The sequence below is a fragment of the Bos taurus genome, chromosome 24 (genome assembly GCF_002263795.3).
Source record: "Bos taurus isolate L1 Dominette 01449 registration number 42190680 breed Hereford chromosome 24, ARS-UCD2.0, whole genome shotgun sequence".
Lineage (NCBI taxonomy): Eukaryota > Metazoa > Chordata > Mammalia > Artiodactyla > Bovidae > Bos > Bos taurus.
The window spans coordinates 35058025-35085163 of NC_037351.1; the positions used below are offsets into that span (position 1 = coordinate 35058025).

The 27139-nt window shown below is 36.2% G+C and overlaps 1 protein-coding gene across 3 annotated transcripts in view; it reads left to right on the forward strand.

The window, feature by feature from the left end:
- Positions 1-27139, forward strand: part of ROCK1 (Rho associated coiled-coil containing protein kinase 1) — a 124702-nt gene that overhangs the window by 42443 nt on the left and 55120 nt on the right. For all 3 annotated transcript variants that reach the window (XM_002697789.7, XM_024984560.2, XM_059881037.1), the window contains 7 exons: positions 15556-15656; positions 16180-16317; positions 19273-19448; positions 20242-20326; positions 21619-21763; positions 22075-22213; positions 25388-25479. In XM_002697789.7, coding sequence (XP_002697835.5) covers positions 15556-15656; positions 16180-16317; positions 19273-19448; positions 20242-20326; positions 21619-21763; positions 22075-22213; positions 25388-25479 — 876 coding nt within the window. The remainder of the gene's footprint in view (positions 1-15555; positions 15657-16179; positions 16318-19272; positions 19449-20241; positions 20327-21618; positions 21764-22074; positions 22214-25387; positions 25480-27139) is intronic.

A 27139-nucleotide genomic window follows, 5' to 3' on the forward strand; every position in this document is an offset into this window, starting at 1 on the left:
AGATTAGCCCTGGGTGTTCTTTGGAAGGAATGATGCTAAAGCTGAAACTCCAATACTTTGGCCACCTCATGCAAAGAGTTGACTCATTGGAAAAGACTCTGATGCTGGGAGGGATTGGGGTCAGGAGGAGAAGGGGACAACAGAGGATGAGATGGCTGGATGGCATCACCGACTCAATGGGCGTGAGTTTGAGTGAACTCTGGGAGTTGGTGATGGACAGGGAGGCGTGGCGTGCTGCAGTTCATGGGGTCACAAAGAGTTGGACACGACTGAGCAACTGAACTGAACTGATGCAATGAAACGAGGAGGGGAAGATTTGAAAACAGTAATTTTTGGCTGTCTGTGTTTGTAAACCATTATAAATTTAACAGATTTTGCGGTACAAGATTCATAATTATATGAATCTTTTAGAAAATCATGCTTACTAAACAAATCTTATCAGTCTACAAGAACGTAATGGAGATCGTTGTATGTCTGAAAAAAAAACCCATGAACCTGAAAGTAAAAATATGGTAGAGAATTTGTGTGGATTAAAAAAATAAACCCAGCAAGGGAAGTTTACAGCTATACAAGCTTATCTCAGGAAACAAGAAAAATCTCAAATAAACAACCTAACTTTATGCCTAAAGCAACTAGAGAAAGAAGAACAAACAAAACCCAAAGTTAGAATTAAAGAAACAAAGATCAGAGCAAAAATAAATAGAAACTAAAAAACAATAGAAAAGATCTGTGAAACTAAAAGTGGATTCTTTGAAAAGATAAACAAAATTGATAAACCTTTAGCTAGACTCATTAAGAAAAAAAGGGAGAGGGCCCAAATCAATCAGAAATGAAAAAGGAGAAGTTAAAACCAACACCACAGAAGTACAAAAAATCTTAAGAGATTACTGTGGGCTTTTCTGATAGCTCAGTTGGTAAAGAATCCACTTGCAATGTAGGAGACCCCAGTTTAATTCCTGGGTCGGGAAGATACCCTGCAGAAGGGATAGGCTACCCACTCCAGTATCCTTGGGCTTCCCTTGTAGCTCAGCTGGTAAAGAATGTGCCTGTAATGCAGGAGACCTGGGTTCGATCCCTGGGTTGGGAAGATCCCCTGGAGAAGGGAAAGGCTACCCACTCCAGTATTCTGGCCTAGAGTATTCTATGTACTGGATAGTCCGTATGGTCTCAAAAGAGTTGGACATGACTGAGTGACTTTCACTTTCACTTTTCATGAGCAACTGTACACCAGTAAAATGGACAACCCAGAAGAAATGGACAGATTCTTAGAAAGGCACAATCTGTGAAGACTGAACCAGGAAGAAATAGAAAATACAAATAGACCAGTTACCAGCACTGAAATTTAATCAGTAATTTTAAAACTCCCAGCAAACAAAAGTCCAGGACAAGGTGGCTTCACAGGTGAATTATGCCAAACATTTGGAGACCAGTTAATACCTATCCTTCTAAAACTATTCCAAAATTTTGCAGAGGAAGGAATACTTCCAAACTCATTCTGTGAAGCCACCATCACCCTGATACCAAAACCAGAGAAAGATATCACAGAAAAAGAAAATCATAGCCACTATCACTGACAAACGTAGATGCAATAACGCTCAGTGAAATACTAGCAAACCAATTCTAGCAATGAAGTAAAAGGATGATATACCATGATCAAGTGGGACTCATTCCAGGAATGCAAAGATATTGCAGTATCTGGAAATCAATCAATGTGATACACCACATTAACAAATTGAAGAGTAAAATACATGATCATCTCAATAGATGTAGAGAAAACTTCTGATAAAATTCAGTATCCACTTGTAGTAAAAGCTCTTCAAAGTGAGCATAGAAGGAACATACCTCAACGTAATAAAGGCCATATATTACCAAACCTTAACATCATACTTAATGGTGTAAATCTGAATGCATTTCTTCTGAGATGAGTAACAAGACAAGGCTGCTCACTCTTGGCCATTTCTGGTCAACATAGTTTTGGAACTCGTAGCCACGGCAGTCAGAGAAAAAAACTGGTAAAAGGAATCCAAATTGGAAAAAAGTAAAACTGTCACTGTTTGCAAATGACGTGCTATAGACATAGAAAATCCTGAAGATGCTACCAGAAAACTACTAGAATTCATCAATGAATTACGTTGCTGGATACAAAATTAATATGCAGAAATCTGTTGTATTTATACACTAAAAGTGAAATATAAGAAAAATTAGGGAAATACTCCAATATAGCATAGCATCAAAAAGAATAAAATACTTAGGGATAAACCTGCAGGCAAAGGACCTGATGAAAGTAATTGAAGATGACACAAGCAGAATGGAAAAATATATTGTGTTCTTGTATTGGAAGAATCAATATTGTTAAAATGACCATCCTACCCAAGGCAGTTTATGGATCAGTAGTATTTTTCAGAGACCTAGTACAAAATATTTTTAACTTGTATGGAAGCACAAAAGACCCTGAATAGCCAAAGCAAGCTTGAGAAAGAACAGAGCTGGAGGAATCAAGCTCCTTGACTTCAGACTGTACTACAAAGTTATACTAATCAAAACAGTATGGTACTGGTATGAAACAGACATAGATCAGTGGAACAGTATAGAAAGCCCAGAAATAAACCTGTGCAATTATGGTAAATTAGTCTGCGACAAAGGAGGCAAGAATATACAATGGAGAAAAGACAATCTCTGCAGTAAGTGGTGCTGGGAAAATGGGACTGCATAACATTCTCTAATACCATATAAAAATAGTAAACTGAAAATGAATTAAAGACCTAAATGTAAGACCAGATAGTATAAAATTCTTAGAGGAAAACATAGGCAGAACATTGTTTGACATAAATCACAGCAATAATTTATTTTTTGGATTTTTTGCTTCCTAGATTAATGGAAATAAAAACAAAAATGAATAAAATGGGGCCTAATTAAACTTAAAAGCTTTTGCATGGCAAAGGAAACCATAAAACAAAAGGACAGCCACTGGACTGGGAGAAAATATTTGCAAACATTGCTAATAACAAGAGATAAATTTCCAAAAATATCAACAAACAACCCAATCAAAAATTGGACAGAAGACCTAAATAGACATTTCTCCAAAGGAGACATACAGTGGGCCAAAAAGCACATGAAAAGGTGCTCCACATCACTGATTATTAGAGAAATGCAAGAGGTATCCTCTTTCAAAAGGTTCTGTTATTGTATTAAATCACTGCACTAAAGGGTAAATTACATGCATCATTGTAAAAAGATGTTTTTATTTTTATTTTCTCAAGTTTTTATTTTTCCAAGTAATTATATTTAGGAACCTACTGTACAGTATTTTAATGGAGTTTATCTTTTCTTTAGTGGCTACTTAAATTCCTTTCCAAAACAACATTTCATGGATTATACACTTAATTAGATATTTATATATATGTAAACAGGCAGTGATGATCATCACAAAGTTTGTTCCTCTTTCCCCCATCTTAAAGTCTTAATATTTCATTACTCAGGCATGCTTCAAAATGTAAAATACTTATTTTTAAACTTGTTAAAATCATGATACTTTTCTGCTTATTAAATGATATATGCAGGGAAAATGAAATTGTCTCTACAGCTTGTACCAATGTAAAGATGAAAAAGTACTAGATGAAATTATGTGTATAGTCTTCTAGTACAGAATGACTTTTTAATTTTTTTTTAAAGCAAGATAACAGGGCTAGAAACTGTAAAGCAAACATTGACAGATTTTGTCATTTCAAAACTTTATAAAGAAAGTTGGAAAAAATGACAACATATGTAAAAGAATTACATTCCTAATGTTTGAAGAAATCCTTGCAGTCCATAAGAAAAACAGAAACTGTAAAAATGGACAAAGTAATTGAAAATGTAGTATAAAGGAGAAAAAATTAAAACGACCAATGAGCAGTTAATAGATGAACAAATGCATTAATATTTCAAGAAACGTACGTTAAAATAAGAACGCCCTTAACCCCTGGCAATCTGAGGAAGAAAGATAAAAATAATATCTAGGATTGGTGAGGTATACTGGAGAGAAGTTAGACAGGATATTTTAAAACTAATAATCTTCAGGAGCATAATCTAATACTTAAAGAAATGTATCTGGCAAAATCAGGTCTGCAAATACTTTGGAATATCAATAGATTATATTGTCATTTGGGCAAAAAGTTAAAACAGCCCAAATAAAAATCAGTAGGACATTTCTGTCAGCTATCCATAGCTTGTTCAGTGAAAAAGCACATTGTAGAGTGTCTTTTTATGCTAGTGAGTATGGATAACACATTTTTAAATGAATACACATAGTCTGATGAATAAATGTGCCATGATTTTAAAAACTGTTTCTATAATAGGTGGTTCTCAGGTTCCTCCCAATTTTTCACTGTTTTAGGCTGTAATTAACATTTTTGTACATACAGCTTGGTATACTTGCTCTTCCTTTTCTTTGGAGTGAATTCCAGGAATTTCTGAGTCAAAAGTTGCATCCAGTTTGCATTTTGATATATGTATTGCCAAAATTCAGTTTTATACCAGAAAGTGGTATAAAAGTTAGAATTTTTATAGTGGAGCCATAAAATTGAATATAGTATGCAGTCTAACTTAGGGTATTACATGATCTTGTTTGAAGTTATTACAAGTAAAATATTACTAAATCAGATTTTCATATACAAATGTTAAATATTCTCTTTGGTTTTAAAATAAATTATTTATCTTGGAATAAACTCATGGAAAAGTTGCAAAAATAGTACAGAGTATCCTGAAGCTGCCCTTCATCCAGCTTTCTGTAATGTTAGCATCTTTTATAGCCGTGGTACATTGACAAAACTAAGAAATTAAAGTTGGTATATTACTATTAACTGCATACTTAGATATCAGTTTTTGCACTAATCTTTTTTTTTTTGGTTCCAGAATCCAGTCTAGCATATATCATTGTATTTAGTTGCCATTTTTCCATAGTCGTCTCCAGTCTGTCAGAATTCTCAAGCTTTCCTTGTTTATTTTTATGACCTTGACAGTTTTGAAGATTATTGATAAAGTATTTTGCAAAACTTTCCTCAGTTTAGTTTTTTCCAGTGTTTTCTCATGGTTCCACAGGGGTTTTGGGTTTTGAGGATGAGTACCACAGAGATGACACGTGCTTCTTATCACATTGTATTTGGTATATATGATATCATCATGATTCACTAGTGATAATATTAATCTTTATCACTGGTTTTAAGATAGTGTCTGCCAGGCTTCTCCCTTGGAAAGTTACTATTTTTCCTTTCCATACTTGATTCTTTGGAATCTGATCACCAGTCCAGCAGATACTCAGTGCGGAGGAGGATCAATAAGCTACATCTCCAGGCTCAGAAGACTACATACTATCTTACAGAGCAAGTGTTTTTGATTTTGACAAGCTCTAATTTATCATTTCTTTCTCCTATGAATTGTGCTTTTGGTGTTGCTTGTAAAAATCATTGCCAAACCCAAGATTGATTTTTTAAAAAACTACTTTATTGAGATATAATTTATGTACTGAAGATTGATCCATTTAAAGTATACGGTTCATTGGTTTTTGTCTGCATTTATAAGGTTGTGCAGTCATTACTTCAGTTACATTTTGAACATTTTATCATCTCATAAAGAAACCCCATACCCATTAGCAGTAACTTACCATTACTCTCCAAGTTCCCCAACCCTAGGGAATGCCTGTATAGATTTGCCAATATGGACATTTCTTATAGCTGGAATCATACCGTATGTAATCCTTTATGACAGAATTTTTAGACTTAGCATGATCTCTTCAGGGTTCATCTATGTTGTAGCATGTATTTCATTCTTTCAGATGGCCAAATAATACCCCATTTATAGATAATGCCACATTTTATCTCTCCATACATTGGGATTGTTTTCTGCTTTTTGGATATTATGAATAAATGCTGCTGTGAATGTGCACAAGTTTTTATGTGGGCATATGTTTTCATTTCTCTTGGGTAGATGCCTGAAAGTGGAATTCTCAAGTCATAGAATTCTGTTTAACATTTTGAGAAACCCAAGATTGATTTTTTGAGTATATACTTTTATTATTTTGGAGTAAATGTATGTGCCTGAACATATAGGTTTTCTCTGAACAGATAAGAGCAGTGAGTGATTGTGGCCATTTGTAAATAATATCATTATATGTTTCAGTAAGTATCTATTGAGCACATGCATACATCAAGGACATATTCATGAATGAAGTGTGGTCTCCACCCTTCAGGAAATGATAATAAACAATCTAACAGAAGAAATACAAACAATTCCAGGCCATGTTGACAGATGAAACAATAGAGAAATAGCAGCGTCCCAGAGGAGGAAGGCAGGGTGCAATGGTAAAGAATCTGCCTGCCAGTGCAGGAGACGCAGGAGACACAGATTCCATCCCTGGGTCAGAAGGATCCCCTGGAGTAGGATATGTTAGCCTGGCAAATTCCATGGACAGAGGAGCCTGTTGGGCCACACAACAGTCCATGGCGTTGCAAAGTGTTGGGGACAGACACACAAACACACACACACACACACACACAGCCGTGAAGTTGCAAAGAGTTGGGAAGGAGGACACACATGCATGTGTGCAGTAGGCAACCTATCAGATTAAGGAGATCAGGAATGGCTGAGGAGGAGATGGATAAAGAATTAGATCTTGGTAGTGACTTGCTCAACACACACACACACCAGACACACACACACACACACACACACACACACACACACACACACAACAGATTGAGGGGATCAGGAATGGCTGAAGAGGAGATGGATAAAGAATTAGATCTTGCTTGGTAGTGAGTTGCTCAAATAAAGTGGGGCTAGTCATTTTAGATGGGTGATCAACATCTGCAAAGGACTGGAGATGTGAAGCATCATCTCTGTGTGGGAAATTGCAAGTAACTGAGAGCATTGTTGAGGAGAATATCTAGAAATAAAAGATTGGAGAACAGTATCTAACAGCCATCTTATGCTATGTTGAGGAATTTAGGGTTTGGTTTTGATTTTTGTTGATCTGTTTCTCAAACCAGATTACTCCTCACGTGTGTTTACACCTGTGTGCACACTGGCCCATCTTCCTGGAGCTTGAATCCTATTTGAACATTTGGGCATAGAATAATTTATTATTATTATTAACTGTTATATTGAAACAAAATCAGGATTTAGGGAGTTGAGTCTTACATTGCAGATTTTCTAGATATGTTTTAGATCATTTTAGAGCTTATTAGAACTGGTTGACTACTTAGAAGTTTGCAAGGCGTACTGGATTTCTTTATGCAATGAGTGGCAGTATATTGGACAAATAGTGCATTGTACACAGTTTTTATTGCCATACTTTATTCTGACATTTTCTTAAAACATTTTTTAAATAATTAGGGATGTCTTACAATCTATAGTGGTACGTAAAATATGATTCACTTTATAATTGAGGACCCTAAACTAGGCAAAATATATCTTCTTCTCATTAGAAAGCAACAGAATCATAGAAAACTTGAAGTAAATGGAAAATGTGAAGAATAAAATAATCTCTAATCCCACCATACTTGGAAACTACTGCAGTTATAATTTTGGTATAGTTCCTTCTGGCTTTTTTCTGTATATATATATATACACACACATATATATATACACACACACACACACACATATATACACACACACACACACATATAAACACACATATATACATATACATATATATATATATACACCAGTATGTATTTATGTTTTTAGAAAATTCAGTTCATATACCACATGCCGTTTAATCTCTGCTCAACATCATATGTTGAACAGCATTCTATGTAATTATTATTCAGTAACAGAATTTAAATGTTTTGTAATACTCTATTGTACATATATATATTCCTAGAAGTAACATTTATTGCGTATAAAGTATGATTTTTAAAAAAAGACTAAAGAAAAACCATCTGTTTGCTTTCTAGAAAGTTAAAGAGTCTGTATGTGATTGAAATATTTAATTTTTCATAACCCTGAAACTATAAATTTTCAATCTTTCTGCACTCATCTTTTGACATGTTTAGAGATGATTAGCTAATTCGTGGCCTGTCAAAACTTACGGTCGTTTCTTGTGACTCAGTTTGCCCATTTCATCCTCGCTACCCATGCTTCTCTGAATTCATGCTGCTGCTGCTAAGTCGCTTCAGTTGTGTCCAACTCTGTGCTACCCCATAGACGGCAGCCCACCAGGCTCCCCTGTCCCTGGGATTCTTCAGGCAAGAATACTGAAGTGGGTTGCCATTTCCTTCTCCAATACATGCATGCACGCTAAATCGCTTCAGTCGTGTCCGACTCTGTGTGACCCTATGGACAGAAGCCCACCAGACTTCTCTGTCCACAGGATTCTCTAGGCAAGAATACTGGAGTGGGTTGCCATTTCCTTCTCCACTCTGAATTCATACTTCTCTGAATTTTAACTTTCTGCCAGCATTACCTGGCTCAACACAGTTGACGATCACAAATTATTAAAAGGATCTGCTGGTCACACATTCCTGCTTATTGGTCTTGGAAGTAATAAGGGCTTAGCAATTTTATAATTTTGCTTGTATTAAAGTTCATGAGAAACAGATTAATGTTTACTTTGGGGAAAATGGGCTTGGGAGTTCTAAGAATTCTTCAGTTTTAAGTACAGTTACTGGGATAGGGTTCACTCAGTGGTGGTATTTGAGAAAAGAGTTGAAGTAGTTGAGAGGGTTAGCCATGTGGATGTTTAAGGATAGAAAATGGCATACAGAGGAACAGCCAATGCAAAGGCCATAAGAAGCATACCTGGCATGTTTGGACAGCAGGAAGGAAGCCATTGCAGCTGGAGAGGGTTAAGCAAGGGAGAGAATAGTAGGATGATGTCAGAGAATGAAGGAAATGGGGAGCGTAGGTCATGTAGAGTCTTGTAGGCCATCGTAAGATTTTTGACTTTTGCTCTGGGTAAGATGGCAAGACATTAGAGAGTTCTGAGCAGAGGAGTGACATGATCTGACTTGTGTTGTAACAGTACTGCCCCTAAGAACAGACTATTGAGAGACAGGGATAGACACCAGAAATCAGTTAAGAAATGATTGCAGTTTAGAGGCAATTGCAGTAGTCCAAAGAAGACATGATGGTGACTTGGTCCAACATGGTAGCAGTGTAGAGGGTGAGAAGTTATCAGGTTCCAGATATATTTCAAAAGCAGAGTCAGCCAGATAGGATGTGGAGTATAAGATAAAACAGGAGTCAAGAATGCCCCTAGGTTTTTGCCCCAAGCAAAACTGACCCATCAGCTGACATATTGAAATCTTAGGTAGAGGTTTGAAGTGAGAATACGTCTGTTCAACTAAGTGGATATATTGTATAAGCAATTGAATATATAAATCTTAAGTTTCAGAGAGAGGGGTCTGAACTGGAGGAAAAAAACTGGGAGTTGTTGACATGTCAGTGCTTTTTATAAGTCCACCGAATAAGTGAGTGTAAACAGAGAAGAATGCATCATGAAAGACTGAGTCTTGAGAAGATTTAGTGTTAAGAAATCTGGTAGAAGAGGAGGAACCAGCAAAAGCAGCTGAGAAGAAATAATTTGATGTTGGAAAAAACTACCCTTAGTACTGCTGTAGGAATGTAGTACCCTGGAAGTCGAGTAAGAATAACCGGGGTCATCAGACTGTCAGAAGCTACTGATATGTCAAGGTGAAGACTGGGAATTTAGCAACGCAGTGGTCACCTGTGACTTGCAGTTTTGTTCTGGCTTTTTTTGTTTTTGTTTTTTTTTAATTTTGACCATACTGCACCGCTTGTGGGATCTCAGTTCCCCAACTAGGGATTGAACCTGGGCCCTGGCAGTGTAAGCATTGAATCCTAGCTTCTAGACCACCAGGGAACCCCCTGACCAGCAATTTTGATAGAAAGGTAGTGGCCAAAGACTACCCCAAAAGGATTTTAGAGCCGATTAGAAGGATTTGGACATGGAGTACAGACAGATTTTGAGGAATTTTGCCATAGTGGGGTTGAGTAATGGGGCAGTAGCTAGTGAGACAAATGGAGTCAGGAGGTTTGTTTAAGATGGGAATGAAAATGGCATGATATGATCCTGTTAGGAAGGCGAAAGCTAGTGACACAGCAGAAAGAGGGGAGAATGGCTGGAGCAGTGTCCTCGAGCTAGTGAGGATGACATCACTGGTCGAGGGATTGGTGAGAGAGCAGTTTTCTCAGTAAAAGTGAAGAGACTAAATATATGAGGGCACATGCTGGTGGTTGAATATGAATATATAATATAAATATATTGATTTAATGGTAAATCTATGACAGTTCTCTTTTCATTGTTTCAGGGTAGTAGCCAACACAGTCATTAGCAATGAACAAGAAGCAGTGGGAGGTTTGAAAAGAGAAAAGAAAATGTGAATTATTATCTCTAGTAGAGTGGAATAGTGAATATACTTAAAAATGTATGATTGCCAAGCAGAATTAAGGGCATGCTTTATGTTTGCGATTATGGAGTTAAAGTGGGATCTGTCAGTATGATTTTATGTATTTATCCAGACATATTCAACTACATGGGTGCTGACATCGAGTTAGCTATAGAGTTAGATTTAGCTGAAATTATGGTTTTGCCAAACTATAATGAGGCAGAAAAGAGCCAGGGTGTTAAAGTTGTATGCAAGCGAGTAATTATAATGCTTGATTGTGTAATTTAAGCTGGGTAGATAAGAAAGAGAACCTTTCAGTGCAGTGAGATACAGTAAAAACCACATAGAGTCAGTGGGTTGGGAGATCTTGGTGAGCTGGGGATTGTTGGGGTTGAGTTGTTGGATGGAGTGAGCAGGAAAGTTGAGGGAGTGCTTAGAGAGTGTAGGATGTGAAATGAAGGGAGGACTGTAATTACCGGTATTGATAAGATCTAGTATGTGGAAATGAGCAGCTGAGATAAAGTGGAGGACAAGATCAGAAGTTAAAGGTATTGAGAGGGCAGGTTATTAGAAGTATCATCTGTGGGTGTATTAAAATCCTGAAGAATTAGGAAAATACTGGAGAGAAGGTTAGTAAACCAGAAACCAGAATTATCTAGCAGTGAGATGTGATGAGCTGGGGTTGAGTAGATTACAGTGACAGTAAGAGGTAGTGGGAGATATAACCTTTTAAACATGAAAAGCAAAACTGGGTGAGTGTGAAGAGATGGCAGTGGGGTTCACCTGTTCCGTCTGCATCCAGGGCCACTGGAGGGTGAGCACGTGGAGGGTAAAGAGCACCACTGTAGAGCTGGTTGGGGGGTGGAGTTGGGGAGCTGGGTTTCCATTGGAGCCAGGGTTGGTAAGCTACAACCCACAGGCCAAATCTGGTGCACTATCTGTTTTGGGATGGCTTATGAGCTATGAATGGTTTTTATATTTTTAAAAATAATTTATAGAACATCAAAAGATTAGTAGTATTTCATGATACATGAAAATTATATGGATTTCAGTGTCCATAAGTAAAGTTTTATTGTGACATAGCTATGCTTATTCTTTTCTGTATTGTTTGTGATTACTTTTCTGCTACAGCACAAGTTGGAAAGTTGAGTAGTTGTGACGGAAATCGTACACGGCCTCTTTACTGCTTCACACCATTGCTCAGCACACTAAATCACAGTGCTGCAGTTAGAACTCAGTAGCATTCCATGTGTATCACCATACCTCAGCATTTTATTTTTTCCCCATTGTTAGTGCATGCCCATCATGTCAGAACAGAAAAGGAAAAGGGAACTTAAGTGTTCTTATTTTGCACCACAGTGAAGTGTGGATTATTTCTTCAAGTTGGAGGGTGAAGCGTTGTGTTACTACTCAGTGACACTGTGGCTGTGCTGAAAGGGTGCAGTGGGCATTGACAGGAGTGAATCAGCACTCACCATAACGTTCCCAACTCCCAGGAAAGTAACAGGAAAAAAAGCCCAGAAAATTTAAAAGAGAATATCCCATCACAGCAGAATTTTCTTTACAAAATGAAGGAAGAAAATGATGTTACGACCTTATGTAAGTTTACAAGTGGCTTATTTGTTAGCCACACAGAGAAAGCTGCTTGCTGATTGTGAGTGTTTGCAGCAGCAGAGCAAATATGTATAGAGAGAATAACTTCCTTAAGACTATTAGCTTCTTGGCAAGAACAGTAGTTGCTCAAAGCATCAAGACTGTTGGGAGCAGCAGCAGTAGTCAATTTAAAAGCAAGATAATTTTGAGTGATTTTCCTTGACTCTTATTTATTTGAGCAATCAATGCTGAGTTTGAAGTGACTAAAGGATTAACCTCCGTGTATAGTCTGCATAGAACAAGTACAGGCAAGATAGTTGAGGAAACACTAAGTACAACTTGAAGTGGGGTCTGCTGAGATGTGTGACAAGGGATGGTAGTTAAAATTATGTATGGTGCAGAAAATGGCTTAGTTAAACTAACAGATCTTGTGAAAACACAAGACGTTTAAAGCCTGTAGTTTGTATTGTACATCAGCAAGTACTTTTTAGAAAGTATTTGGATCTATCATGTGTTACTGAACCACAGTATCAGTGGTAAACCTCATTCAGTCTCATGGACTTACGCATTAACAATTCTGTACATTTTTGACAGTAATTGAAGCTGAATATTTCCATTTATCTTTGCATGCAGCAAATCAATGTCTTAGCAGTGGTAACATTTCATTGTGATTGTTTATGGATTTGTGTCCCCCCAAATCTGTCTGTTGAATCCCTGCTGCTGCTGCTAAGTCGCTTTAGTCGTGTCTGACTCTGTGCGACCCCATAGATGGCAGCCGGCCAGGCTCCCCCATCCATGGGATCCTCCAGGCAAGAGTACTGGAGTGGGATGCCACTGCGGAATCCCTAGCCCCTTGGTAGAACTGTATTTGGAGATAGGGCCAAACAAGAGGCAGTTCAGGTTGAATGAGATCATAAAGGTGGGACTCTGATAAAATGAAATTGGTGACAGGGTTAGTGTCCTCACCTGCACAACACACAAGATGTCCTGTGAGCACACAGAGATGCTGGATGCCAGCAAGCCAGAAAGAAATCTCACCAGAAACCAAACTCCCTGGCCCCTGATCTTGGCCTTTGAGTCTCTAGAACCAGGAGAAAACCAATGTCTGTTTAAGCCACTCAGGCTGTGTTATTTTACATGGTAGTAAGAACTGACGGAGAAGGCAGTGGCACCCCACTCCAGTACTCTTGCCTGGAAAATCCACAGATGGAGGAGCCTGGTAGGCTGCAGTCCATGGGGTCGCTAGAGTCGGATGCGACTGAGCAACTTCACTTTCACTTTTCACTTTCATGCATTGGAGAAGGAAATGGCAACCCACTCCAGTGTTCTTGCCTGGAGAATCCCAGGGATGGGGGAGCCTGGTGGGCTGCTGTCTATGGGGTCGCACAGAGTTGGACACAACTGAAGCGACTTAGCAGCAGCAGGAAGAACTGACCAAAATGAATATTTTTCTTGGTGAAGAGAACCACTCCCAACTGTCATTGAATTACCATTGAACACTGACTTTGGACATTAGTTTTTGCTTTAACTTAAAATTACAAGGCAAAACAGCACTTCTTTGCAAAACTGAAATGTAATGAAGTCATTTTGACAACTAATATTGTCTGAATCACAAGTAGCTTTGTAACTTGTGCTGTCAGAAATTAAAAGAAGCAGCGAAATCTCTGTTTCCACATAAATTTGCAGCAGACATGTTTTGGGGGCCCAAAACTACAGAATTAATATCCTGTTTATGGCTCTAAACCTGGTATAACCAGAGCCAGGGATCTTTCTCAACTCTATAGGCTATCATATATCTCATTATCTGGTTCATGACTCATTATCTGGTTCATGACTTCCTTATTTCTCATCTAGAGTATTATAGTACTCTTAAAATTCTACTCCTCCCCACCCCCCAGCCTTGCCTTTATTGAGTTTATCTTTTACATAGTCGCTGGAGTAGCTGAAATGTAAATTTGACTATATTGTGTCTATGCCTCTTTCTTTTCATGGCTTCCTGCACAGAGTGGTGGTTTTCAGGTAGGACTCTTCAGGGCTGCTGTAGAGAGGTGTACAAAGCAATTCCTCTGCCACCCACCGTCACGATCCTCGTGAAGCAGAGCACTTTTATCTGTTTTCATATTGTATTGCTTTTAAACTTTAATGTGAAAAATATTTTTTGTTGATGAAATAATAATTTTACAGCTATTGGCCTATAGGTAAAGTTCAAGCTCCTTATTAATGAGATTGGTACTCTCCAGCCTCTCTTTTCAAGTCCTTCCCACAGACTTGATGCCCCAGCAATGCAAACAGTTCTGCTGTGCCTTTGCTTATATTTGCCCATCTGCCTGTTAGTCTCTCTTTTCTTTTTCCCAGCTAGCTAACTGCTACTCTTTTTTTTTTTTATTCTTAAGACTTGTTTCAGGTTCTGACACCTCCAGAAAGCCTTTCCTCACTATCTCCCGCTCAGGCAGGCTTAGGTTAGGTGTCATCCTTGTTATTCCACAAACTCTGTGCTTGTGCTTTATTTCCCTTTTTTGCATTTTTTGGTATTATTATTTGTTTGTTTGTTTCTGTTTCATTTGAAATCCATAAAAGCAGAGATTATGTTTTTAAAGTTACATTTCTATATTTACAGTGGTTACTATAGAGACTGCATGGTTAACACAAATGTTTCTGCAGTAAATTGATTATTGTTTATATCTTGCTGATGCATTTGCAATAGATAGGTGATCTAAAATGAAATGTACTTATATAATTCCTGTGTGAAAGTTTACTCTTTGTTGCATGTGTTTACAGGCCAAAAGGTATATAAACACAAGTTTAAATTATACATTTCAAAAGAAAGACATTATATGCAGCTTTTATTAGTAACTAGAACTTAAGTTTAACAGCTGCCCTGTATTTTGTACAACTCTGAAATGTGAAGCTTTTCCATGTAATCTCATGCCAATGTTGACCCATGTGGATTAAAATAGCCCTATTTTAATCTATGACCAAATTAGGAATTAGAATATCTACCCAGTGGGGATTTTAAATTATTGTAGTTTGTAGTGTGACAGGTTTATATAAATAATTGCAGATTCCCACTGTGTGTTTTAAGTTAGTCTTCATTCAAATAGAGAAATATAATAAATATGTGATTCTTTAGCATGTTTATTTTACCTTTGATATTTTATATCTTTTTAAAAGGATTATCAAAACTGACTTGATAGAAAGATTTAATTAATCTAAAATATCTACCTGTGGCCCCTTGGTTCAAAGTTGATATATACTTAAATACCAGGAACTAATTAACTAATTATCCTCAGTATACGTGTAGTATAATGTTTGTTTTTTTAAAAAACATTCTGGTCAGATTTTAATGTAATTATTTAACAGCTAGAGTGAAGTCATTTCAGAATTTGTTGAAAACAATTCTCAGCACATTGAGCATTTCTCTCTTTTACAACTTCATATTTTACCTGTATCAAATAACTTTTAATGCACATCTTTGTTTTTTGTTGTTTCTCAAGAACTTGAATGTTAAATAAGCAGTTTTAGTTATACTGTTTCAGTGATTTAAAATTATAAACTTTTTCTTTTCATACAGATAAAGACACAATAAATAAAATTAGAGATTTACGAATGAAAGCTGAAGATTATGAAGTAGTGAAGGTGATTGGTAGAGGTGCATTTGGAGAAGTTCAATTGGTAGGTTATTTTAATGAGATTTTAAAATCTTTTTAAAATTAAAAAATCTACTTGTTTGTTTAACATATGATGTTTTGGAAAACTATTGATTTTATAAAAGTCTTGCTCTAAATTGCTCTAGACTTTCTTGCCTACCAATATGAAAGCCTAGAGTCTCATTCAGCAGTAGTGTGAAATATTTTCCCCAAGCATTCAAGGGTAGAGAAGAAGTTTCAAGCATCAAAAGAGAAGACTTTACTCCTGATACTACTCCATCTAAAATGCTGTGGCATAATAATAAGTTTTTAAACAGAAAGTAGCATCCATAGCAGAGTGGAGAAGGGGAAGGATGCCATAATACAGGGAATAAAGTTTTTTTTCCTAACATTACTTATGGTATTTAAAGCCTTAACATGATCTTACTGGGGTAATTCAGAAGAGATGTTAAAACAGACACACAGTAATGTTAGATTATTTAGTAAATTGTTTGTGAAACACTGATCTTTAAATGTTAATGAAAGGTTCATTATTTTCCATTTCAAAGGTAAGGCATAAATCCACCAGGAAGGTGTACGCTATGAAGCTCCTCAGCAAATTTGAAATGATTAAGAGATCTGATTCTGCTTTTTTCTGGGAAGAAAGGGACATCATGGCTTTTGCTAACAGTCCTTGGGTTGTTCAGGTATGCTTTTGCTGTTGTTTCATTGTTGTTGTACTGGTTAGTAACTTGACATATCTGAGAAGCTGACTTTGGTTTTTAGTGAACAGCAAGAGAGAATTTATTGGCAGTTATAAAAGTATCTAATACGTCATTTTTAAAATCATAAAATTCAATGTTATTGAATCATCTCTGGGAAGGAAGTAAATATTTGTCTCTCATTTTATGGAATGGAAGAAAATGGGAGAAAGGAAGGAAAAAAAGTTAAGCTAGGCCTCCAAATAATATTGTATTGGCTTCAGGTTTTTCAGTGGAAGGAAAAATACATCAGAAAGTTAGTAATTGTAGGTCCTGATCTTGATTGCCACAGGTCTACCTAAAGTTGTGGCCCGGTTATTTCTATCTTTGAGCCTGAGTTTCATTGCTCAAAAATGTGAAAGTTGGCTTAGATTGGTTATTTTAAACTGAATAGGTACCTCATTTGGAGTCATGGGAGCAAGGAGTTATTTGGGTAGGTTATAATTCTGGGTTTTCTATTGCTGCTTCAATTAGAGCAGCTGCATGTTTTATGTGTCTTATATATTGGGGTTCTTATTAAGATTTCATGTGAGGGGGATAAGATCTTCTGGTTTAAAAAATGGAGTAAAACTACTAAGCTAGATCATTTCTGAATTCCTAGCATGAATTCTGTAGCTTCTTTATTTATACTAGGTAATAAAAACTGTCCTAAGCATAATAGTAATTGGTATAAAAAGAATATGAAATATGTTTAAGATTTGCATAATAAGGCTTTTTATACTTAAAGTGTTTGTTCTTGTTTGTATCAGCTATATAGAGTAGGGTCTCTCAGTCTCGGTATTGTTGACATTTTCAGCCACGTGAGGGCTTCCCTAGTAGCTCAGTTGGTAAAGAATCTTCCTGCAATGTAGGAGACCCAGGTTCGAGCCCTGGGTCAGGAAGATCCCCTGGAGAAGGGAATGGCAACCCACTCCAGTACTCTTGCTTGGAGAATTCCATAGACAGAGGACTTGACGGGCTACAGTCCACAGGATCGCAAAGTCAGACACGACTGTGCGAGTAACTTTCCTTTTCCTTTCAGCCATGTGATGTTTTGCTGCTGGGGGCTATCCTGTGCCTTATAGGGTTTATAACAGGATCCCTGACTTCTGCCCAGGTCCTCCCAGTAGCAGCCGTCTCCACTCCACACACCAGCTATTAGCAACTAAAATTGTGTTCAGACATTGTGGTGTGTTGGGGAGAGTGGGTTGCTGGGGGCTGTGGGACACCAACAGTTTGCCTTTCTGGTTGAGAACTACTGATATGAGGAATGTTCAATGTTGTGTAAAAAGTTAAAAACATGACATAAATATTTAAGGTTAAATTTACAACTTGTGAGTTTGAAGCTTTGTTTTTCTTGATACATTGTCTGTAAATAGGGAAACTGCCACCAGATCAGCAATGTTTCTTTAATTATGGTGTCCGAGTGATTCACTGTACATGTTAACCTGGGATAGCCATGAGACACCACTTAGTTTCTTATCCTTCCCTCTAAATATGTATTTTGTAATTAAAGTTACTAAGTGAAAGTGAAAATCGCTCAGTCATGTCCGACTCTTTGCAACCCCATGTACTGTAGCCCGCCAGGCTCCTCTGTCCATAGAACTCTCCAGGCCAGAATACTGGAGTGGGTAGCCATTTCCTTCTCCAGGGGATCAAACCAGGGTCTTCTGCATTGCAGGCAAATTCTTTACCAGCTGAGCTACCAGGGAAGCCCATAAGTTACTAAATCCATAACTAAAATAACTAAAGTTACTAAATCCATAGCTAAAATCGTTACACGCTGTTGAAAAAAATGAAATAACAAAAAGAATTTAAAGATATAACTGCCTAGGTAAATTAGTTATAATTTATAATTTTTCTCTAGGGCTTATTTCATTTATTTTAGTTCTATTCTAATCTTCTCATGTTTACTTAAAATGTCCTTTTGTAGAGAATTCCCTGGTGGTCCAGTGGTTTGGATTTGGGGTTTTCAGTGCCCTGGACCCCAGTTCGATCCCTATATCAGGGGACTAAGATCCCACAAGCTGCACGTCATGGCCAAAAAAGAAAAAAAAAAAGTTCTTTTGTAAATTTGCTCTCCTTTTAACTTTAACCCTGGTCATATAATATATTTATGCCTGATATTGTTGCCAATTTCGTATTGATGGACCTTCCCCTTCCTGCTTTGACTCTGTTGCCCTCTCCCTGCTTCTCTGTTGGCTGCTCCTCCTACTGACTGCTGTTGTTTACTGAGCACCTGTTGTAGTAAGTGCTTTCAGTATTTGCTGATCTCTTTTTAACAACCCAGAAAGGCAGTTAGTCCCCATTAGCTACATCCTCAATTTATAGATTAAATTTGTGCTTTTGTTCATTGAACATTCATTAAATACTTGCCAACTGCCAGGCATCTAGATGCAGACTGCAGCAAGTTTAAAAGTCACATATGGTATAGTCCCAGTACAGAAGTCACAGGTAATTTGAGAGGCTATGTAATTGCCTTGTCACACAGCTAGTCAGAGACAATTAAAACTAAAGCCTAATTTATTAGACTACTGGAAAATTGTGATATCAATATAAATTTAACATTAAACCCCACTATGCACAATTTAAATTAGAACTACAGTATATCTTTGCTTAGAAGAATTGTATATCCTTTATTGAAAGTTATAATTTTTTAAAATTCTCAGTATAAGAAATTCAATTAGTATAGAAAATGTAGAGAAAAAAGTCTCCAGCTCCTCAGAAATAACCAGTTAATAATTCCTTGACATATGCGAAGTTCTTTGTGCTATTTATGTTTGTATTTATTTCCTTTTTAAAAACAGTGCTTACAACTACTGCATTTGATTATTTTAATTATACTAGTGTTTTTGACAATTCTTAAATGAAGCAGTTTTGTTTAATCTTAATAAATTTCTTTGTTCTTCTGTATTTGTGTAGCTGTTTTATGCATTCCAAGATGATCGTTATCTTTACATGGTAATGGAGTACATGCCTGGTGGAGATCTTGTAAATTTAATGAGCAACTATGACGTGCCTGAAAAATGGGCCCGATTCTATACTGCAGAAGTAGTTCTTGCATTGGATGCAATCCATTCCATGGGTTTTATCCATAGGTAAAGATAAAAATGTTTAAAATTTCTCATTTGTCGAAGAGAGAAGCTAAAAATAAGTACTTTATTTGGTTAACACATCCCACTCTGAGTCCACCTATTCTTCCATATGACATAAGTGGTATTTCAGGATTTAAAACTTTAAAATTTGTAGTTCTGACATTTCAATTTAGTGTTGATATAAATGTACTCTTTAATATTTCTTAATGATAAAGCTTTTATATAGTGTCCTGAAAAGTAGAATGTATAAGCTATTTTTTTAAGATATCTTCCAGGGTATTAAATGCTTTAAATTTTTACATTCAAATTAATTTGCTTTTGATTAGTGAATAGATCATACTTATTTGTTAGAAGGGTAGTTTCATTTGTTCTACAAACACCAATTGAATTCTCTGTGCAATTGCTGTGCTCAATGTCAGGGATACAAAAATGGAAGTGACTTAAGACCCTCTTTTAGGGTTATTTATGTATTTATCTATCTTGTGTGTTTTAGTTACTTTTTATGTTTGAATGTTACATTTTTTATGGTTATTCTCTCTCAAATGACTTGATTTTCCTCTTGGAAGAATCAAACTCTGCTTCAAAGGGAATATTATATGTCTTCTTCTGAGACATAACACATGAGAGAATGTCCCTGATGAAGTTCAGTTTATAGATGTGGAGAGAGAGTGCATATAGTTTAAAGGTGGTCTTACCTAAACTGAGTGAGGATATTGGACCTAAAATCATTGCCTCATATAATTTTTATCAATTTATGACCTGTTTCAGAGATACTCTATTTTTTTTCCCTCCTCAGAGATGTGAAGCCTGATAACATGCTGCTGGATAAATCTGGACATTTGAAGTTAGCAGATTTTGGTACTTGTATGAAGATGAATAAGGTTAAATAATTAGATTTTAATTTAGTTTTGCTAATTCAAGATCGATACTTTTTACAAAATGTTTTAAGAATTTAAGAATTACTAACCATATCTGGACGTGTACAGAATCAATGTGCCCTGTCTTATTTGTTGGACTAAAATGCCATGGTTTCACTGTTGTGTTAGTAACTTGTGAGTACTTTATTTTTCCCCTCTCTGTTTAGGGGAAGTGTGGATTGCCAGATTTACTGAATTTTTTAAAATAACTCTGTAATGTCTGCTATTTTAACTAGAAATGGGCTTAGTTTAAATGGCACTAAATACTAATGCCAATGTTAAAATGCGACCTTCATAAAAACTGGATTTCAGTAATACATGTATTTTTTAGTGTTTTACTTAGCCTTCTATTAAACATGAAAAGATCTTACTACTTATTTTGGGAGTCAGTCATAAAAGATATCCATGCTCACTGTTTATATAATAACATGTACATGGCTGAAGTAGCAAGTATGCTGCTTTATTTTCAGTTGAAACAGTTTATATTCTTTGAAACTTATCATAGAAGAATAACCAGAAAGTTGTATTTATTTCCAAAGGAAACTTAACTGGTTAGGAGGAAAGCCCTATGTGAGAACTTTTGTGTAAACATTGATCATTCTCTTGCATTAATACCAGCTGCAGTAAGTAACAGGTATATATAGTTTTGTTTTTATTTTGGAGAGAAGTTTAAAATGTGTGGTAAACAGAGATCAGTGGGCTTAACACTATTACACCCTTTCTCCATGCATGTGACTTCCTATTTTATATGTGTACGGTCACTTCTTACATGTGTTTTTCTCTATTTCAAGTATAGTTAAATTGAATGACTATTTTAGTAAAAAACAATTAAATCACCTTTTATGTATTAATGTTATCAAGAGATTTGTTGTCAGTTTCTCAACATATTTGCCTTGACTTATATACTTGTTCTCTGCAGTTGAGATCTTACTGTTTCAACTGGGGGAATAATAAATGGTCTAAAAATAAAAGAATAATAAGTGGAAAATAATAAATTAATAAATTTACTATGTCTTTCTAGTGAAAGTTATTACAAAGTAAAGGTATCTGTAAACATATACACACATGAATATATTATGTACATAATATGTATATAGGATTAAGCTATTTATTACTTTTTGTCAAGTTTACATTAGGTTTTAATATGACCTTTTTATAAAGACTTAGAGTTCTACAGGTTATATTAAGAAAACACTTGTGTTGAATAATTGACACTTTACATTTATATCCTAATTGAAAATTTGACCTCTGTTTAGGAAGGCATGGTACGATGTGATACAGCAGTTGGAACACCTGATTATATTTCCCCTGAAGTATTAAAATCTCAAGGTGGCGATGGTTATTATGGACGAGAATGTGACTGGTGGTCAGTTGGGGTATTTTTATATGAAATGCTTGTAGGTAAGTAAAGGAGAATTTTATGTACCTCTAACAGTTGTTCATCTCCATACTTAGACTTGGCTTCTTCTGATAAAATATTACATTAAGTTAGCAATGTTGATTTTGTTAGTAGAAAACAGATTGATCCAAGCTGTGATCCAAACACACATACTTTGTGTGTTTTGACAAACTTGATGTGTTACTTCTTTTGGTGTATGTTTTTAGTTTATGCATAGTTAATTATCATTAAGCAGTAACATTGACTTTTCCTTGGAAGCTTATTTCTCTAAATGTATCTTAATTTGTTTTTGTTTTCCCTGTCAATTTGTCAGGTGATACACCATTTTATGCAGATTCTCTGGTTGGAACTTACAGTAAGATTATGAACCATAAAAATTCTCTTACCTTCCCTGATGATAATGACATATCAAAAGAAGCAAAAAATCTTATTTGTGCCTTCCTTACTGACAGGTAAATAATTTTAACATGGAACACTATTCAAGGAAACTTTGATTTTGCTGCTCAGTTTTTAAGGTCTATTTCTGAGCTCCTTTATTTATACTATTGAAATAAAAATGTTACCATTCTTCAAGTCATTCATGACAGTGAAACCTGCTATAATTTTCTGATTTTTCTGGATCTCAATTACCTTACCTAAGAAATTGGGATAGTAAAAGATTCTTTTCTGATGACTAGATCAGATTGTAATTTTTTTCATTGTTAAAATTTTAACTTAAATATAAAGATGATAGTATATTTTATTGAGTCTGGTTTTGTTGTTGTTGTTCTTTTGGCCGTGCTGCACGGCTTGTGGACTCTTAGTTCCCCAACCAGGGATTGAACCCAGGCAGTGAAAAGGAATTCCCTGAGGGTTTTATTTTTTTTTTAGAAACATGTTAAAATCTCAAAAATTAGAGTGCATCTTAAGATCAATGGCATGTACTAATTTAATTGAGGGCATTTTTTTCTCCTAGTGATAGAAAAATGATGATGCATCTTCCAGTTGATGCCATTTAATACTATATTGTGTAGTTGAAATTTGTTGAGGGGCTAGAACTTAAATGTTCTTGCGACCAGCTGAAACAGGAAAAGTAAATATGTGAAGTGATTGATTAGCTTGTTGGGGGAATCCTTTCAGTGTATATATTTGAATAGAAAATTGTCACATTGTAAGCTAAATATCTTAAAATTTTATTTGCCAGTTATACCTCAGTAAAGCTGGGGAAAAGATTTAATTATATCTGGCATATACTTTTTGAAATTAAGGAGATAGTGCAGAGCTATACAAAAAATAGTATTAGTATTTCCTACCTCCTTCCTTCATTAACATGGTCTTCTAGTTTCAACAAGCATTTTTTACAAATGTAAATGCACGTAAATGTCTTAGAAACAGAAATGGCATGTTACATATATATATATATCTCCTTGTCTTTTACTTCTAAAGTTTAAATATGAACCAGATGACTTACTAAGATTACATTTAAGGTTTAAGGTTGTATATGGTTAATGTAAGTACAAGAGGGGCTTTGTACCTTTAAATATGTTTCAATTTTGGATTCACTTTAATTGAAGTTAATTTATCCTCCTTCAGTATGTCCTTTAGAACCTGAAACATGATAGTTTTTGAAATTTCTATGTTTTAATATAAGCACTATATAAATGTAGTCTAATATAAAAACCATGCTGGGGTATAGAATTGAACAAGGGGCACAGCCTCTTCTCCACTGTGTCCTAGCCCTTTGTGGGAAGCAGACAAGCAAATGAGATACTTACTGTACAGAGATAAGTACTCTCAAGTATCATGTGCCAAAGAACCATGGAGAGTTTCCCTAATCCAGTCTGAGAGAGTCAGTGAAAGTTATTAAAAGTGTCTCATTATATCTAAAGCAGTTTGTCTTTCAACTCATGAAAAAGTTTGAGATTTTTGTTGTTTACAAGTGCTCTACTAAAGCACATGGTGCTGAGTTCCTCTTTCCAGTTCAACTAAAGGCACATTTTAAAATGTTTTTTTTCTGTGCCTACCGAAGAGGCCAAGGATCAGTAGCTTGTCCCATTCAGTTCAGTTCAGTCGCTGAGTCGTGTCCGACTCTGCAACCCCATGAACTGCAGCACGCCAGGCCTCCCTGTCCATCACCAACTCCCAGAGTCCACCCAAACCCATGTCCATTGAGTCGGTGCTGCCATCCAACCATCTCATCTTCTGTCGTCCCCTTCTCCTCCTGCCCTCAATCTTTCCCAGCATCAGGGTCTTTTCAAATGAGTCACCTCTTCGCATCAGGTGGCCAAAGTATTGGAGTTTCAGCTTCAACATCAGTCCTTCCAATGAACACCTAGGACTGATCTCCTTTAGGATGGACTGGTTGGATCTCCTTGCAGTCCAAGGGACTCTCAAGAGTCTTCTCCAACACCACAGTTCAAAAGCATCAATTCTTCGGCGCTCAGCCTTCTTCACAGTCCAACTCGCACATCCGTACATGACCACTGGAAAAAATATAGCCTTAACTAGACGGACCTTTGTTGGCAAAGCAATGTCTCTGCTTTTTAATATGCTATCTAGGTTGGTCATAACTTTCCTTCCAAGGAGTAAGCGTCTTTTAATTTCATGGCTGCAATCACCATCTGCAGTGATTTTGGAGCCCAAAAAAATAAAGTCAGCCACTTTCCACTGTTTCCCCATCTATTTGCCATGAAGTGATGGGACCAGATGCCATGATCTTAGTTTTCTGAATGTTGAGCTTTAAGTCAACTTTTTCACTCTCCTCTTTCACTTTCATCAAGAGGCTTTTTAGTTCCTCTTCACTTTCTGCCATAAGGGTGGTGTCATCTGCCTATCTGAGGTTATTGATATTTCTCCCGGCAATCTTGATTCTAGCTTGTGCTTCTTCCAGCCCAGCGTTTCTCATGATGTACTCTGCATAGAAGTTAAATAAGCAGGGTGACAATATACAGCCTTGACGCACTCCTTTCCGGATTTGGAACCAGTCTGTTGTTCCATGTCCAGTTCTAACTGTTGCTTCCTGACCTGCATATAGGTTTCTCAAGAGGCAGGTCAGGTGGTCTGCTGTTCCCATCTCTTTCAGAATTTTCCACAGTTTATTGTGATCCACCCAGTCAAAGGCTTTGGCATAGTCTATAAAGCTCTCAATTTTGTAGGAGAGTCAAGAATGAGTTGTCATTGGTGTTTGGTCAGAAATATTTACTAGAGGATAAAATGGAAATTTTATATTTAAAATATCTTTTGGAGTTTTTGTAAGCTGCTGGTGTGAAAGTTGTTAGTTGCAAAAAAATATATTTACCACTATTAAAAAACCTATCAGGAAAATTCATTAGGCTAATGAAGCAAGGAAAGTGATTCATCTGGTTATTTGTTGTCAGTAGAAAAACCATGGAGGATCAATAAATCTGTGGGGTTTTTTGGTGTGTGTGTGTTTTTCTTTGGAAAAAAATTCTTTAATATTCTCAGTCTTCAACTTATTTTTTATGTATGCTCAAAATTATCCTGATAGTCAACATAATTTCAGGGAGACATAGAATTGTATTTATCATCTTGCACAAACTTAGCATTATGCCCCAAATAAATATGAATAGATAATAGTAATAAAATCTTAAATGATTAATGATTTTTCTCCTTTTCTCTCTATTCAGAGAGGTGAGATTAGGGCGAAATGGTGTAGAAGAAATCAAACGACATCTCTTCTTCAAAAATGATCAATGGGCTTGGGAAACACTTCGAGACAGTAAGTTGTTTCTTCTTGCACGCTACAGTGAATATTTGAAAGCAGTTGTGGTAAATAGTCTCTTGGAACTGCCTTCCTAAAATAAGTGTATATCTGATGAAAATCCAAAGCTATGTAAGTGTTGTCCTAACCTAGTTAAAGAGAGACTGTTTGATAATATTGGGGAAAATATACTGCTCCCTCTCTATGCCAAGATGAAATGTTATGTACGTGTAATGGAAATGGGCTCAGTAGTCATAATGCGATACTTGATCTTTGTTGAATTGCTTGGTATAGACTTCAGTATCTCATTATAGAGGAAGTCCAGTAATTAAGAGGTAATATTTCTCGTGAAAAAAAAAAAAGTTTATTCTCTTGTTTTTGCTAAAACCTAAAGTATAAGGAGGTTCTATCAGAATTTAATTTGTGGTAGCATATAAGAAATTATGGTATGCTTGGTTCCATCAGACTTGCAGCTTGCAATAAAAATAAATAAAAATTGGTAGTATGCAGGAAGTTAATTTTCAGTCCATTTAGACTATTTCCCTGTTTTAAAAACAGTGGAGATTATGACAGTTCACAGAAAACCTTGTTTAACGTAGCTGAATTGAAATCATAATGGCACCAAAGGTTCCCATGATCTTTGTGGATTTGGGTGGCCAAGAATTCACCTTTCCCTTGCTGAAGTCTCAGAAATTGTTCCCTTTTTCACTTAGCAGAGAAAGAATAGTGTATGTTAGCCCTTAAGTTCCTGCTGCAGCATCAGCAATGGACAGTAATTACGAAATGAACTCAGCTGTTTTAGAAACAGTTACAAATTAGGTATTCCTCTTAAGATCTGCCTATCTAGTTGAGATTGCAAGAGATGATTCTTTTTAATTTTGAAGAAACAGATCATGCAGGTTTGCCAATATTAGTGAAATATCCTTGTTATCATATTGCCTTCAGGTACAGTACATATATGGTACTAAGCTGTAAAACTGACTACAGAGGGGAAAAGGGGAAATAAAATTTTCTGGAAATTAAGAAATGACACCACTGCAGATACTGACATTGCTGTCTGGAGAAGCTGCAGGAGCTGCGTCACCTTGAGAGACTCTATTAACAGTTATACACTGGGAAATAAGGAACTTCCCCCTCCTCATAAGTAAATGTTTATTGATAACAATAAACATTTATAATAAACATAATAAATGATTATTGTTTTCCTGTTGCAAGAGAAGCTTGCAAGACAGAGATGAGTAGAGTGAGATGATAAGTGGGTGCCTTGCAAAATTCTGTTTTTTATTCAAATTATGCTCTCAGTAAAGTTTCAGAAGGCTGGAAACATACGTTTACAATTGTAAAGCAGAGAAAATTTAAAAAGAGAACTGCAGAAACTAACAAGTACTATCTTTCTGTTCTTTTTCAAAGTGAAGCTATGCATAAATAACTCCAGAGTAACCATACAATAATTCACTGTTAAAAGTAGGGAAGACATAATTCCTTTTGTGTATTGAAAGTTGGTATTAATTAGGAGAGGAGGCAGTCTAGTCAGCAAGCACTGACCACCTGCTGTATCCTGAGCACAGCTCTATTGCAGACACTAGGAAAACAGCTCATAGTCTAGTGGAATTGAGGCATCCACATCAGTGGCGTTTTTTATATTACACTTCCTTACTATAACTGTTTATGGAAAAAG